The 18,171-nt window shown below is 31.5% G+C and overlaps 1 protein-coding gene across 8 annotated transcripts in view; it reads right to left on the reverse strand.

Annotated features, from left to right (window-relative positions):
* The window catches only part of Kiaa0825 (KIAA0825 ortholog), a 382,609-nt gene that overhangs the window by 321,384 nt on the left and 43,054 nt on the right, over positions 1–18,171 (reverse strand). For all 8 annotated transcript variants that reach the window (XR_007350553.1, XM_048811422.1, XM_015483674.2 and 5 more), the window contains exons 3-4: positions 9,656–9,824; positions 5,973–6,642 (exon numbers count right to left, since the gene is read on the reverse strand). Coding sequence is in view for 7 of the 8 variants with exons in the window: in XM_048811422.1 (XP_048667379.1) it covers positions 5,973–6,642; positions 9,656–9,824 (839 nt within the window). In the remaining variant the exon portion in view is untranslated. The remainder of the gene's footprint in view (positions 1–5,972; positions 6,643–9,655; positions 9,825–18,171) is intronic.

Raw genomic sequence — 18,171 nt, forward strand, 5'->3', positions numbered from 1 at the left:
CATTACTAAACCCCTACCTTGCCTGATTTAAATATAGGCCAGAGAAAAGACATATGGATTTCTGTTCAATGAACAATACAGAATAATAATTGCATTTCTAACTCTTGTCTGTGATCTTAATTTTCAATTACCTCTTTAAAAATTGCTCCTATAAAAAATAAAAATTGAAAACTAAAAACAAAACAAACTTGATTGTGAGATCAAAGGGAAAGACAAGAAAGAAATTATCATTAAGAGCTTCAGATGTAAGCTGGAAGAAGAAACTTCCTATTTTTGTTTAATTACTCTCCCATCCCCCAAATGCAAGGATACAAGATGGGCAGTTTTCATATTGTTATCTTCAAGTTTCACTTGGGGGAAGAAAACTCACACAGATGGAGATCTAAAAGGAGGCTTTTGTATCTTCTACTATGGCATAAAAAGCCACATGCTGAGCCAGTTAACACATCTGTGTCAGCAAAGAGAGGAAATGTGGTGGCAGTTTCTAATGTCAACTTGAAGGCCTAAACTCTGGTTGTGGTTACTTAAACATAAAGAGTTTAAACTTAAAAGAATCCTTAGATATTACCTAATTCAACCCTTTCATTTTATTGAATAGTAAGATTCAAAGAGGTCACAAAGGTCACAACTAAGGTCACAAACTAAGTCACAAAACAAGGGTTTGGGTGAGTCAGTCAGGACCAGCACACTTGACTCAAGCTGTACTTTAAACCTTCTTTGAGCAAAATGATTGTGAACAAGCAATGTATCAGTCTTTCATTAGAAAACAGCCACCATGATAAAGCTGATTAACAACATAATTTGTTAAGAGTTTTCAACAGTGGTACAGCAAACAAAACAAATTTGTTAATAACTGAATATACATTACCATCTCTTATTAGTTTTTTCACTACACTTATTGTTTTATATTACTTAAAGATCCATCTTCTACTAGTGTGGGATTAGAAAATAACCCAGTATGATTGTCATCAGAGATCTAGTGGAGTAACCTTTACACGTGCCTCAGAAGCACAAGGCTCAACAGGCAGAAGAGATGCAACATCCTTCTATAAGTCTTAATTACCCTAGAACAGTTCTCACACCAAAGCTTCTTCCTGTATGGATTGTGCATGGCTTGCTTCAGTACACTTTTTCACCCTTTCTTGGTATTACCTCTTAAATGGCCATAGCCACTTGAGGCTTAGGGAGTAGAGTGCCTTTTGATTGGCCTCTTTTCTAAATGTGTATGTCTTTCCCTGCTCAAGATTTCCATCCTCAATTTGGTGTGAGGGCCTTCATTATCCTGAGGATCTTTTCACCCCAAAGAGTTGAGATCCTCCTTAAATAAAACAGGGACTGCTGCTCAGTTCAATCCCTCATCCAAATGCAGATTTTCAGAAACCTTCCAAATGTTCAAAGATATGTACCATATTCTCTTCAGTCTTTCCTTTTCAAGCAAACAATAACCTCAAGAAGAACTCAGAAGAAGATGTACAGGGCACCATAAAATTTATCCTAAAATTAGAAGCTCATAATAGCATCTTTTCATATTAAAATATAGAGGATTTATTTAACTGGAATTTACTAGACATAAACAATCCTGTTTTTTCAAACTTGAGAAAATAGCACTTTATTTTTTTAAAATATTTTTAGTTGTAGATGGACACAATACCTTTATTTTGTTTATTTTTTTCTTTGTTGTTATTTTTAATGTGGTGCTGGGGTTCGAACATCCTCAAGCATGCTAGGCAAGCACTCTACCACTGAGCCACAACCCCAGCTCAATAGCACTTACTTTAAATTCAAAGGACATAAAACTTTAAAGGTAAAATTAATTTGATTACTTAACTATTCCAAATGTAAACATAAAAAAGTTACAATATAAGAATGGCAACAATTCTCCTGAAATGGCGATGGCACAGTATAATGTGTAAATGTGGCTCTGGTTTTTAGATAGAGGCAAATTAAGTTATAATCAAAATATTAATAGCAAATATTTTGCTTTTTTAAAAGATGTTTATTTTAACTTTAACGCCTTATAAGATAAATGAAAAAAACAAAATATTGTAGCAAAACCCTTTAAGAAATAATAGATAATTTTCTTGCAAAATATTAAAAGACAAGTAATAAGAATACAGATTAGTAAAATCAGGGTTATTAAGAAAATAATGGTTCTTAAATCATTCTTCAAACTTTGTAAGTTTATAAGAGCAATATCCTTTTCTAGGAAAAATCAGCAAATTGAAGATTTTATAACACATACATCAATATTATTTCATCATTTCCTTCAAAGAACAAAAAACTAAAAATATAATCTATACATTTCCAAATGTATTACAATACTAAAACAGCAAATGCTTTCAAAGAAATAAGACATTCAAAACCATAGGAATATAAAGGAGAAAAAGGGTTACCATACAATGCCAAGTTGGGGAGTTAAAGTGTAGGGACAAGCTCATATATAAATAAATTATATATACCTGGTACCTTATCATAAAAGAAGAGACAGCAAGATTATCACCACATTTTAAGTGAATGTCAAAAAAGAGCCTGAACTAGTTACAAAGGATATTCTGGGGTGCCCAGGTAAACATTTAACCCCAGGGACCAGCTGGAAAAATAGGATAGTTAGGCCAGGCTAGGCTAGGATGAAAACCATCCTAATCAGTTTCCGAGGTAATAAACATAAGCAAATTATGTCAGTTATAATAAAAAGACAAAGAAAAATGAAAACATTCAATGAGTACTGCCTATAATTACAGGAATGTAAAATTTTTAAAAAGTGGGAATGCATTTAGTGAATAATTTTTTAATGCTAATTATCACAGTGTCATGCACAGTTTCTGACATGATTTTGTGGCATATCAAGATAAAATAATACGGCTGGAGACATAAATCAGTGGCACAAGGCTTGGGTTCAATCCCCAGCACTGAAAAAAAAATACATACACACACACACACATTCATATACCAAAACACAGAGGAAGCTCCTTTATTTGGCTTATTAGATTAGTTGTACGGCCTTGGGAAATATTTACCCGAGTCTCAGTTTTCTAATATATAAAGTATATAGGAATAATGTGAAGAGCTGTTCAGAAGATCAGTTGAGCTAACACACATAAAATCTTGTAAAATCTTAATAATAAGCAGTAATCATTTTTTTGATATTCAAGTAATATAGATAGATAATTTATAGACCATTCAGGGAAGAACAATCAGTCTTCAATCTAAATATAAAATCAGAGGTAATTAAAGGTTCAATAGGTCCAAATTGTCTTAGCTCATCAAGAAAAGGGTAGGTATCTACACAAATAGAGAATATATTAGCTTAGTACTATAGTATATACACAAATCCTGATTAACATATATTAATAGATCACTGAAGAGGAATTATAAACAAACATACTTTAAATTGGGATTTGAAGTATTCAAATGAGAAGAGGGTAGGAGAGTTTGGAGAAGAATAAAATAATGACAACGTTGACGCTAAGGAAGCATACAGAGCATTCAGAGAAGTGTTTTTAAATGGGCTATGCTATTTCCATCTGAGTTTTAGTCAATAAAGCACAGTTATAGAGTCAGGGTTGTAGAATTAGATACCATGCATATGAATCCTACTTCATTTTGGGATCTTCAAAAGATTACTTAAAATATCTCTCAGTTGCCTCACTGTAAAATGGAGCTTAACAATGACATCTATGTTGTTAGGGGGTTAATAACAAAACATTAAATAGATACTGAACATCACTGTCTGAACCAATACAAGTTACATAAGGAATGTTGTTTTTATAATATCAGGCAAAATATCATATCTTTGGTGAGCATAAAGATAGAGACAATATAATATATATCCCATTCAAGCCAATCTAGATTTTATTCAACTATGAATATAAATTATTGTTGCTCATCTTAAAGCTGCATTTTTTAATAAATAAAATTTCAACATTGGGTCAAATATTAGAGAAAAACATGGTTGATCTTTTTGAGTGAGTTTAGCATTTCTCATATAGCAGCAGTGACTTATTTAGTTTTCTTCCCAATTCTGTGTCTGGCACAGAATCTTAAACATGGTAGCTCCTAAAAAGATTTTCTTATTGTAGGTGGTTAATAAAACTGAAATAAACTTTTCAGGAAGTTTGCTTGAACAGTGCTCTGTGAAATTTCTTTTACAAGTGATTCTATACTTTGAGACAAGATCCAATAGCTTGATAGTTAAGAACAGAGATATTGGAGATACAAAGAATTGCCTATAAATTCTGATTTTGAATATGATTCTGACCTCATACACGATGATCCTGAGCAAGTTAATTTTTCTAAGCTCCTTTCTTTGTTCAGAAAATTGGGATAATAAGGAATAGGTTGTCCTTACACAGTGCCTGGCATATGGAAAGGGCTCATTTAACAAGTGATTTATACCTAGCTCCGACAATGGAGCTTGAGAACGATCTGTGCAGTCAGACTTGTGGAAAATGCTTGCAATTCTAGAGTTAAAGCAGGCACACATTCTCTTCTCTCAGCAAAGGGAGAAAAATACCTCAATATCAGTGCTAAAGACTCCATAGTAATTTATAATATTTTCAACCATCTGGATCTTTTCTTCTTTTGTAAACTATACTAAGCACATATAAAACTTTCATATTGAAAACACAAGCAGGCTAGAAGTTTTTTAGAAAGTATAAAAATATTGGAAAACAAGTGCACTCATGAATGAAATCTGTTTTGAGCAAAACTGCAATGTCTCTAAATTATTTTGGCATAACCCAAACTGGCTAATGCAATGCTGATCTGCAATATGATTCAGCTTCCAGATAAAAATAAAAATTTTAAGAGAAAATATTGCTATCTTTTAATATTCATATAACATATTAATTTGGTATCATGAAATTTTATTAATGACATTAAGTAAAAATTTGGTGAAATTATGGAAATTTTTAAAAAGATCATAAATACAAAGATCTATATCAATTCACCAAAACATAATTTTCAAGTACTTAGGTAATATAGTTTACAAACCTACTTGGAAATACAGCTCATAGTATCATAACTAATGATTACTTTTTTTTTTTTTTTTTGCCTTACTGGGGATTGAAAGCAGGGGCACTCTACCACTAACCTACAAATAAGGCTTTTTTTGTATTTTATTCTGATGCAGGGTCTTGGTAAGTTGCCAAGGATGCCTTGAACTTGTGATTCTCTTGCCTCAGCCTCCTAAGATGCTGGGATTACAGACATTTGCCTGGACCAATAAGTACTTTTGAAATAATCATATTGTTAGTTTTGATTCTTCTGCATTGATGGAAAATTAAAGCCACGAAGAGGAAGGGTATTACATCATAATAACTTCTTTTTTTTTCCCTATATCTTTTGAGTAAAAGTAGGAAATTTAAAATTTTTATTTTAATATATTCTTATTGAAATATTAGAAGAATGTTTAAAATTATAGTTAATGTTAAATTGTAATTAAAGTTATAAGTAAAATGCTGTGCCTTCCTAAGCAATTATAATGTAGAATTTTATAATTGATATTTCATAATTGTTATTTATTAGAACTGGATGACTAAAATTTAGTTATAATTTTTAAACTTCCAATTTTAGTTAATGCAAATTTCAACAAATTTTCCTTAATAATGCTTTGGCTTTGGAAGATACAATGGATTACAAACTATGCTTTTTTGTTATACATATAACTGCATGTTTGTTTATGTGTGTGTTTGGCTTAGTACTTTAACATTTGGTATAAGCAAGCAAGAGAAATGAAACTCTTATTTGTAAAACTTTGACTTACATTTTCAATACCATTAACAATTAAACAGAAAAAAAAACACTCTATGAGTATACTTACAGAAAAAGAATGCATAAGAGAAATGTATACTGCAAAAGTTCATTACATTTATTTTTTGAAATTTCAATGAGATTTAACCAAACAACAAAAACCCAGAAAAGATATCAAAAGGATTAAATTAAACCAATCAAAAAATTTAAATGTCACTAACCCAAAGCATGCACTGCTCCTCTATGCTTGCTGGAGCTCTTGCTTGTTTTAACCACACGAACAGTATTTTCTTTGAACTGCAACTCACAAAAATTTTCAAGAAATTTTGTCATTTCTTCTGTAACTGTATCCAGGTAAGTTTCTTTAATGAATTTCACTGTTGACGATGGAGCTAAAATTTCATACAGTGTGTCAAAATCCTCTTTTATCATTGAGTATAATGTAAACATTGTATTTTGGAATCCATGAGCCATTACATCTAAATTTGAATCTCTGCTGTAAGAAGGAAAGCAGTTCTGCAGAAGTTTAGCCAACAGTTTATTCTGTATGTTTTGGTACTTGACAATAACTTCTGATTCTGGATAGAGAAACAAGAGTTGCTGTATGCGTTGGTTTTTCAATATCATTTTTTGCTGTGAATTATTTATTTCATTATGGCTTTGTAATCTGCTTACTAAGAAGCGTCGAAGATGCAGTCTTATATCATCCCATACAGACTTTACATCTACAGAGGAATGATCTTCAACAGAATGAAGGGAAGTTCTAGAAAGCAAATGGAAAGATGTTTCACTTAGAGACGACGGGAATGAAACACTGCTTCGGCAGGAGAGGTCCCAAAGTAAATCCAGAACCATTTCCTCTTGATTTTGTTCATTCTTCAAGAAATCTTGCTGATAAAAGTAAATCATAAATTTAGAAATGTGATTAAATCAAAGTACAACATGAAAATATCATTTCTATAAAGATGTACAATTTCATATATTTTTCAATTTAGATTTAATACTCTTTTGCTCTTCAAAACTTTTTCTTTCTTTTTGTATTTGGAATTTAATCAATTCAGATATTTTAGAATATTAGCTCTCATGATCTGTAAATTTTATAAAGCCCAGCTGATTAAATATCTTTTCAGCTACATTTCTAGACAGGTACTTTTTAATGTTACAAATTATATAACCTAAGCTGTGTGAAGGGTGCAGCTTAAAAATTCTATATAAAAAAAATGTATAGTAAAATGTTGATTGAAATGTATACTTAAGAAAAAATAAATTCAAGATCATGCCCCGTAATTAATTCTTGGCATATAATTTTCATGCCTGAATGAGTACACTTATTATTATAAAATCCCAAATGAACATATAATGCTTAAAATCATTCTGAAATAGAACAGAGATCTTCAAATATAGTATGTGTCTAGGGGTTACTAATAGCTACCATCCTGAGAAATAAAATTTAATACATTGAAAGATTTTAACTTTCATTTAAATTCCTTTCTGAGAACCATGTTAAGGATGTGAGAATATTTTATTTCTCTCCAAAGAAATAACTAAATCAAAATGGGATAAAGATACTCTCAGAATCACTCCTCAAAACATGATATGAAATTATTCCTTTATACTTTCCATGCTGATAGAAAACAATGGTGAGTATAAATACATATAATAAAAGGACAAAAATTACTTTACTCCTGGATTTTGAATCACATAAACACATTTTCCTTACATTCTGACTTTTCTAATTATATTTATTTCAGCTAATACTGAAATTAGTTTATATTCTCTAAGTAGAAACAAGCTGATTACAAGAGAAATGGAAGTAAAGCCCAAGTGGTGTGAAAATCAGGCTGGTTTTGAAATTAATTATTAGTAAAGATATTACAGGTATTATGTGTGATTCAGAATAATGAACAACTCCTAGACAAATTTCTGGTATTTTTTTTTTTTTTTTGGTCATTCTAAGCTTTACAATGCGGAATTTAATGTTCTATGTGTAATAATTATACCTAATATCTATAATTTTTATTTCATAAAAAGTATTTTCTATATATTCTCTGGGTTATTCAGAATGAAAACTCCATGGCATAGATATTAAAAACCCAGTTTACAAATAAGGACACTAATATGAAGTATGCTTAAATGATTTTCAAACTTCACACATAAGAAGGCAGAGAACCAAGACTAGATTCCTGGTTTCATTTTCTTCATCTGTATTTCTTCCTATCATAATCTAGAGGACTACAGAGTGAATATAACCTTTCTGTATCTTCTTCTTTTTCTCTCATGCTATTAGTTCTTTTGATACTTCTGGAAAGAAATGTCCTTAGGTGGAGTCTGTGACATGTCAACATTAAGATTAATTCTACAAGGCAAATGATCATCTTAGTGCTCAGCCTTGGGCTTTGTTAAGTCAGTTAATAAGTGTAAATATTTGATCAGACAAAAAATAATAGATTACAGAGGTTTAAAATATGTGTTTTGTATGATTGCTTAAATTTTGAAAATAACTTCACCATAATTGGCATGAGAGCCTTTGTTTCTTATTTAAATAGCTAGATAATTAATATAAATTTTGTATGAAAAAATAAATATATGAAAAATGCCATCAAAATCAACACTTTTAGTATGGAGAAACTTGATAATAAGGTCATTTTAATCTGGATCTGTTTTAATAATGTGGTTCTTTCCTCAAAATAACATGCTCAATTATGTAAAAAAAAAAAAAAAAAACCCTAAGTCTGGCACAAGCCTATCAGACTAATGAGTTTGAACAAAACTAAGGTGGCCTTTGCCCTGCAGTGAATAGAGAATGACTTATGTGTGACAGATTAAAAGATAATTAAAAGCTCTTGCTTTTAATTAAATGAGAAAGCATTATTACATCAATATTAATGAAATTCAATACACATGGTTCTTAATAGAAATTAAAGAAATAACTATATCCATATTTATTCTTCAAGGCTCCACCTTCAAGTGATAATGGGTGAGAGGATTTTCTTAAAAGATTAAGGCTTGAGGGCATAGCCTTCCTTTCTCTTCCTTTTATTACTTTGTAAACATTAAAGAGACATCTGTAATAATAACAACAGCCAAAAACTATTTTCATCTGATTCTGTCATCCTAAGCCATCTACAACCTCAAAATATTTTCCACATCTGCCTTAGTCAATGTTTGATGTTTAGACAAGAACTGTATGCCTTTCTTCCCCCTTAAATTAAATTAAAATCATGGGCTCCAGAAATACTGCTTTCTAATAATTGTACTGTTTCTCTGGGAATCTTTTTTTTTTTGTAAGCAAGCCACCATTGTAGATGTAAGTGTAATAAAACAACTATTCTTATTGAAGGATAAAACTTCTCTAATGTAGATGGTGGCCAGTATCAAAGGAAAAATAATATAATAATTCTCCATTAATTAACAGTGGTCTTATATAAATTGCTGACTTGATTGAAAAGAATTGGGTATGAGTACAGGTTGAAAATACAGAGAATGACAGATAAGGCCACTTAAAAGATATGATTGATGTGGATCTTACTATGTTTAATGCTGAACATAGAGAAAATTAATAGTTGTGAATAACACAAAATATAATGAGTATGAATTTCTCTGGCAGACAACTGCAGTACACACCGTTATAGTTTTTGATACTTATATGCCATACATCATATTACCAATCACCTAGGAATTACAAATTTAACCTTCATTTACATAAAATTTCATTTTTTGATTTAAAAAAGCAAATAGCTCACTGGATTATATTAGGGATATAGGAACAAAACAAAAACATAAACCTAATATCATCACTAAAATAAATATTTATACATAGAAATAGAAGAAACTGCATTATCTATCCATGTTCACCCACCCCATTCCATAATAAAATAAACTTTTTTTGGTTGTTTATTTTTACCAGTGTTTTGAGGAATTTTATCAGATCTCCATGGGGAATGGAAAGTGACTTAGATGTATTATGATGATAGCTAGTTAGCCATTCAAAGCAGTCAGTTGATGTTTGCAGCTGTACATCTGGGCATTGTTTGTTAACTTCAGATTGTATTTCTTTAATGCAGGATTCTATGCTATAAAAAAAAATAAATTATTTTTGTAGAAAGTAGGTAATTGCTACATTTCAGAATATCACAGGGCCTGAAATGTTTGTTTGTAGTACCTGGTTGTATACAATTGACAAAAGTATAAAAAGTATAAACAGTCATATGATATGAAAATAATAACAAAAGGACTACACATTTTCATTTACACATGAAAACAAAGTTCAAATTTTCTAACAGAAAAAAATGCAATAAATAGAAAATATCAAGCTACTTACAGATGAATTAGAAATTATTTGTGTCAAAACAAATATCAACCATAGATACAATGCAATAATGGCTCTCTTGATAGGTAGTGGATGGATGGCAGAGAAAAAAATATTCTGATGATTATGAAAATCAGAAACTTTCATTATATACCAACAGGTGAATGGTGATACCAATTAGGAAAAACTTCAATACTGGAATATTAAGAAGTTGTGAAGCAGTTACAAAGACCTTGTGAGTTTAAAAGGATAACTACATCTAAATAATTTCTGAAGTCACCCAACTTCAGAAAAATCCATACTAAACATTAAAAAAAAAAGACTGGAAGGAAATGAAGCAAAAGGTTAATGACAATTATATTTGGTTTTTAAATTTTACTTTTCTATGTTTTCTAAGTGTTTTTATGGCCCAAAATGAAATGCTTAGTTTAAAAAAAAGAAAACAAAAAAGCTGAGATTCAATTGAATTTTAGAAATATGTTTAAAAATTCCAGTGAAATCATCCCTAACTCTGATAAAACAACATGTATTCTGTTGTTTTAATTTCTATATATAATTCTGCACATGCATGTTTATAAATCATTGTGGTATAAATTGGTGACCTTTTAGCAGAGTGTCATCTGTGAAGTCACATGGATATGACATATTACTACCACCTGATGGCAGCATATCTAAACTGCAAGAAAGCTTGCAAATGTAAATTACTTTGAAGCTGAATCCCCTCATCCAAAATTGACAGTTATGCACTTGTCTCCTAAGAGATTATCAAGAAAGACTTGTTACAAAAAGGCAAAGTTACTGTTTTGAAAATATAATTGCTATTAATTATAGGCTCCATATGATAGAACCATGTAGGTTTTAGAAACCAAGGTCTGATTATGAAAATTGATGTTCTGTAAATGACTTTTCAAAATTCATCAGGTGTGGGTTGCTATAAAACATGCACTGTAAAAGTTAGATTACAGCTTTTTAGTATACTTCTGAGTATGAATGAATTCAATCTAAATTGCCTTGAAAAAAATAAGTTCTGAGAATCATAAGCCCTTTTCATGAAAACAAAGAAAAATAATGCCTCCTCTTGGCCAAAGGCGGCTCAATTTTCTAATGGGACAGTCTTATTCTGGAATACCAGTTCTGACAAGAGATTGGCATGTATTTTCTTAACTTATGTAAGCACTTATATGGACTGAGAAACACAATGTCCATAGGCATACATCTTGACTCTAGGGACCCTTTATAATAAAAATCAAAGGTTTTTATTATAGCATCCTCGTGTGCCTCATTCAGTGAAATCTAATAGATTACAGCAATGTGAATTGGAAAGGCTCAGCATTTAGTCTACCTAAATCTGTTTCAATCAGGACTCAGCTTTTAGGCTAATCTCTTACATCTGAATCTGGGTAGAGGCCAATAACTCCTACAATTTATAAATAGGGTAAAGCCTTCAGAGGGCTAGATGTTTATTTGTCCAAACACTGATAAAGAGATTAAGCAGTTGCATTTCAAGGGACCTCCCTTAAAAGGAAGACAGTTGAGCTTCCTTTTAAAATCATTTTGTCACAATTTCTAAACATCAGAACTTATTAATGGCACCTGATTTTTATTTTAATTGGCTAAGTATCTTGTCAATATACCATTCACCACTATTTATACACATTTTTCTAAAAACAGAATCATCTGAAGTCTAGAATTTCTTTTTTCTTTTTTTTTTTTTTTTTGTACCAGGGATTGAAGCCAGGGGCACTTGGCACTGAGTCACATCCCCAGCCCTATTTTGTATGTTATTTAGAGAAAGGGTCTCACTGAATTGCTTAGTGCCTTGCTTTTGCTGAGGATGGCTTTGAACTCACAATCCTCCTGCCTCAGCCTCTACAGCCACTGGCACCACCGCACGTGGCTACAATTTATCTTTAATTGAGATCAAAATTGAATCAAAAATTAACTTTCAACATTTAAAAGATACTTTTTCAAATATCATGTTTCAAATATTATTTTGAAATATGTATAGTAAGTAATACTGCTGGTAGGAGATAGTAATCTGTCACAGAAGGAGGTCTGTATATTATTAGACTTAGATGATGTGAGATTTAGTCTAGGTTTTCAGAAGCAACACAGCCACTAGTATTTATTTTGCCTTAAGAGTTTTCTGTTTAAATGTACATTGTTTCAAATTTTCTTTAGAAGCAAAATCAGTTACAAAAAATAACCAAGCTAATTCAACCAACAGGAATATAATTAGCACATTTATTATTGGATTCCAAACATTAGGACAAAATACACAAAGATTACAAAAATAGTACATTTTCTTCCCAAAATATTTAAATTTCCAAATTTACAACATTAGTTGGCTTAATGAGGACTTTTTAAAGCATATTCTTAGCTTTATTTGTAATATTAAAGCCATTAGAGACAACCTAAATGTTCATCAATAGGAGAATGATTAAAAGATTGGATAGTTCAAAATAAGTTTAAAAATAAAGTAAAATTACACTTATCAACACGGATGAATCTCAATAACTATAAACTTAAGGGGGAAAAGCAAAAATGAATACACATACTATGATACTATCCATATTCTAATTTGAAAATACTCCATATAATGCTCAGAATTATAAACACGGGTAGAAACTGAATGAGGAATGTACTTTAATGATTCAATATCACCCTCTGCTAGGGTAGGATGGAAGTGCAAGAGGCTGAGAAGAGGTACAGGGAGTCTAAGCTGGTAATATTTTATTTCTTAAATTGAATGGTGGGTGCATGAGTATTTATCACAGTACTCTATGACTTTTCATAAATCTCAACATTTCTTAGTAAATTTGAACTTCAATGTGCTTTAATTATAATGAGTCTGAATTATCCAAGTTAATGATGTGTGCAAGTGATACATTACTGAAAGACTGTGTATAAATCAATTTATAAACCATTTTTAAAATGCAGAATGTGTATTCTCAGCTGAATTCTACCAAATCTTTAAGAAAAACTAATACCAATACTCCTGAAATAATTACATGAAATACAAAGGGATGGAACACTTCCAAATTCATTCTGTGAAGCAAGTATCACACTCATACAGATAACGACACATCAAGGAAAGAACACTAAGACTAATATCCCTGATGAACTCTGATGCAAAAATCCTTAATAAAATATTAGTAAATCATTTTCAACAACATATTAAGATGATTGTGCTTCATGACCAAGTTGGTTTTATCCCAGAGATGCAAGGATGGTTCAACATATGCAAATCAATAAACGGATTTTACCTCATAAATAGAATTAAGGACAAAAATCACTTAATCATCTCAATAGATGCAGAGAAGGCTTTCAACAAAATTTAGCTCATTCATGATTAAACCCATTCATGATAAAAACACTGAAGAAACCAGGAGAGACGAAATCTACCTTAACATCAAAAAGGCTAAGTATGAAAAATCCAAAGCCAACCTCATAGTAAATGGGGAAAAACTGAAAGCATTTCCTTTAAAATCTGTAACAAGAATATTCACCCTCACATTCTTACTTAATAAAGAGCTAGAAATTCTAGCCAGAGGAATTATGCAAGAGAAGGAAATAAAAGGGCTAAAAATAGGAAAGGAAGAAGCCAGTATCACAGACAGATAAAGACACATACAAAATTCAATAGCTTTCCCATATACCGATAATTAATCTGCTGAGAAAGAAATCTGGAAAACACTTCCCCTATTACAATAGCCTCCAAAAACAAAAAATAAACAAAAACCCTAGGAACAAATTTACCCAAGTAGGTGAAGGATCCCTACAATGAAACCTAAACAAGACTGAAGAAAGAAACTGAAGAAGACTTCAAAGGATGGTAAGATCTCCCACGTTCATGGATAAGCAGAACTAATATTACTAAAATGGCCATACTATCACAAGTAATATACAGTTTCAATGCAATCTGCATCAAAATACAAATGACGTTCTTCAAAGGACTAGAAAAAAGTCCAAAAACTGCATGGTGCTGGCAAAGAAACAGACAAATAGACCATTGATATAGAATAGAAGACACAGAGACAAACATATACATCTATAGTCATCTAATCTTTGACAAAGTTGCTAAAAACATACATTGGAGAAAAGACAGTCTTTTTAAACAAATGAAGCTGGGACAACTTGTTATACATATACAGAAGAATGAAACTAGACTCTTATCTCTCACCCTGAACAAAAATCAACTCAAAATGGATCAAAGACCTAGGAATTAAACTAGAAACTATGCAACTTTTAGAAGAAAATGTAGGGTCAACCCTCCAATTTTTAGGCACAGGCAACAGCTTTCTCAGAAGATCCCCAAAGAATGGCAAAAGTCAATAAATGAGACAGCATAAAATTAAAAATCTTCTGCACAACAAAGGGAATAATTAGGAATGTGAAGACAGAACCTACAGAATGGGAGAAATTCTTTGCTAGTTACTCTTCTGACAGAGGATTAATATCTAGAAGACATAAGAGTTCAAAAAGCTTTACAACAAAACTCTAAATAACCCAATTAATAAATGGGCAAATGAATTAAACAGACATGTCTCAAAATAAGAAACATAAAAGGCCTATGTATGAAATGTTCAACATCATTAGCAATTAGGAAAATGTAAATCAAAACCACACTGAGATTGCATTTCACATCAGTCAGAATGGCAGTCATCAAGAATATAAACAATATATAAAATAATGTTAACAATAATGATGGAGAGGATGTGGAGAAAAAGCAACACTTTTACACTGTTGGTGAGATCGTAAATTAGTACAACCACTATTGAAATCAGTATGGAGGTTCCTCTAAAGACTAGGCAGGGAACTACCATATGACTCAGCTATACCCCTCCTCAGTATTTATCTTAAACAATTAAAGTCATCACACTATGGTAATATGTGCATACCCATGTTTATAGCAGCATAATTCACAATAGCAAAACCATGGAACCAGCATAGTCATCCATCAAGAGATGAATGGATAAAGAAAATGTGGTATATAGACACAATGTAATTTTATTCAATCATAAAGAAAAATGAAATTATGTAATTTGCAGGAAAATGCATGGAACTAGAGATTAACATAATTGCTAAGTGAAATAATCCGAATTCAGAATGCCAAGGACTGCATGTTTTCTTTCATATGTGGAAGTTAGGAAAAGTAAAAAGATAGGTTCTAGAGGGTGGGGGTGGGGTGGAGCAGAGATCTCATGAAAATCAAAGGAAAATCAGTAGAGGAAAGGGACCAGAGGCTGAGAAAGGGGAGGGAGGGAGGAAGTGCTCAGGAGTGATATTGGCCAAATCATAATATTATACTGTGTGCATGTATGAATATGTAGCAACAAATTCTATCATATGTACAACAATAATGTACCAACAAAAACTGTGGAAAGAGAAAAAAAAAAAGTAGAGCCATTATTTAGGGGAAAAAAAGAAACTTCTCAATCAAAAAAATAAAAAAATTAATATAAAATATTCTTTTTTTAAAGCCTACCCATGACAATTTTCCTATTAGCTTTCACTCCTAGATTACTGGAGTGCAAAAACTGCTTATTGAATGAAGGCATTATATTTGATAACCATGAAATGAACACTGAATGAGTGGTTGGCACTGTAATATATATTAGAGATCTAAAGCAATAAGACATCATCCTATTCCTAAAGGAATTCTGTCTAGTAAGATAGATAGACCTGTAAATAAATAACTACAATATGTTAAGATGTGATAAGAGGTGTGTAGAATGTGCTAAGGGAGTACATAAGAGGGAACCACCAAGTGTGCCTGTGGGAGGTATAGAAGTGGATTCTCCTCATGGAAAAGGAGGTTGTATGCAACAATAACGCTGCTTTAAGAAAATTCATAGAATCATCCTACTTAAGAGTCACTGCCACCTAACTCCCACAATTCAGTACTGATCATTTATTTAGAGAATAAAAATTATGATTTTATTTTTGTGGCCTCACCACATTCATGCCCCTATGTGTACAAATATGCACAAATACACTATCTTACTTCCTAAAAGATTACAATATCCTACAATTAAACAGATGGCATTAAATATCAACAGCAGCATAAGACCCATTAATATTAGTCTGGTGGAAGTGGGGAGAGAAACTGAGAAAAAGAAAAAAATAAAAAGAATTACAGCATAAAATCTTGAAACTACAATATGTAGCTTATTGCAAAAGCTTCTCAAAGATTTAAAATATAGTCTTTATTATGTAGCCACAAAACAGTTAAAAGGAAAAAAAAGCATGCTCCACTGGGAAAAATTATGAGAATTTCTTGATATAAAGGTTGTAAAAAACAAATATGTGTTTTCACTGAATGTTAAAACACTTTTAAAAATTTTTATTTCTTAAATCAGAGTAGAAATCCTATGGCAGAGTTTAAAGAATATTTTTAAAGTATGAAAACCCAAACATTAAAAAAAAAATTTTTTTTAAGATGTTACATGTTCGGTGCTCTTTCTTATATGTCATATCAATAACGCAAGTTCAGTTTAAGGAAAAGTCTTTCAGTTCTGTCATATGTGTTTAAAAACACAAATAAATAGTTATAAGGCAAATAAGAATTTTTTAGTTTCTGGATAAGCCTAGTTTATCTAAATAAGTTACTAAAATTCCTTGGGATTACCAGGTAATTTTCAGGGAAGAGGGCTGATTTATAAAAACTAGTGTGTAGGGCTGAGGTTGTGTCTGAGCAGTAGAGCACTTGCCTAGTACATGTGAGGCCTTGGGTTTATACTTGGCACCATATAAAATAAATAAAATAAAGGTATTGTGTCCAACTACAACCAAAAAACAAATATTAACAAACAAATCAAACAAACAAAAAAAAACACTAGTGTGTAATTAAACTATAAGTCAGTCATGAAATGAAAACTCATTTTCACAACATAAAGACATTTCTGGATAATGTTTCATAAAAGGACAAAAAAAGGATTCCTAAAACAACTACTTTAATGGCTAAACTGAATAAGAAATTAACATTTCTGCTGAAATGTATTCTATTTCAGAAAGGTTTTAGTTATTTCAAAAAGTTGTAATGGAGCTAAAACTATAAGGGGAAAAAACACCTTTGACATCAAATCACATTAACACTATCTCTTTACATCTTTCTCATATGTATGCTTCCCTTTCTATTTTGTCAAAGAGTTAGGTTAGGCCCTTATCATTTTTCGTCTGGATTGTATATTAATAGCCTCTCAAGATTCCTGTCTATTGTTAACTCATCTTTCCTTATTTAGTATGAGGAACATAGTATGAAACAAACTTTACAGTTAAGTCCTTCTGTTGATTTGTTGCTTTATATCACCAATCTTTAGTTTAGAGAAGCTCTGGAATGGCCCAGATGGCTTCAGGAAAGTTCAGACCCAGTGTAGGCATGTCAACCTGAAAAGTCTTAAAATGCTTTTAAAAAATTAAACAATTGTGAAATATCTATCTCCAATACCCTCCCCAGGCCCCTAGTCCCTGTCCCCAGGCCCAGTTTCAGTGAATGGCAGAGTTATACCAGAATGAGGTGGTATTAACAAGAAGAATGAGCCTGGCGTTATATCTATGTTGAGACACATAGTTTTAAACCTCTGCCTCCTAAATTTATATCTGATTTGGATGATTTTTCATAAACTGTAGAGGCAAAAGCAAGATGAAAGAGTCACAAAGCTATGTTAACTACATAAAGAAAAATTTTTATAAGTGTTCCATAGAGATATAAGAACATGGTGATTTAATACCCATGACAAGGAATCATATGTAAGTGTCCTTTAAATCTATGAAACTTGCTCCTGTAATTTTAGCATAATGTGGTTTATCTCAAGGAAACTATACAATAAACTAAAATCAGGAGGAGAAAAGTGGGGAATCTGAACGAGTACTTACTCCATGCCAATTCCCTTGATTCTCTTCCTAAGAGCCAGGAGTAAAAAAAGAAATGGAGAATATTATGTAACAGTGAGAATCAGAAGAGATCCAGAGCCATATCTGGTATAAATCTTTATCTCCACTGATAAGTTGAAGCAAGAAGATTGCAAGTTTGAGGCCAGCTTCAGCCTCAGCAACTTGGCAAGACTCTGTCTCAAAAAAAAAAAAAAAAAAAAAAGGGGGGGGGGGGC

Source organism: Marmota marmota, unplaced genomic scaffold, assembly GCF_001458135.2.
Source record: "Marmota marmota marmota unplaced genomic scaffold, marMar, whole genome shotgun sequence".
Taxonomy (NCBI): domain Eukaryota; kingdom Metazoa; phylum Chordata; class Mammalia; order Rodentia; family Sciuridae; genus Marmota; species Marmota marmota.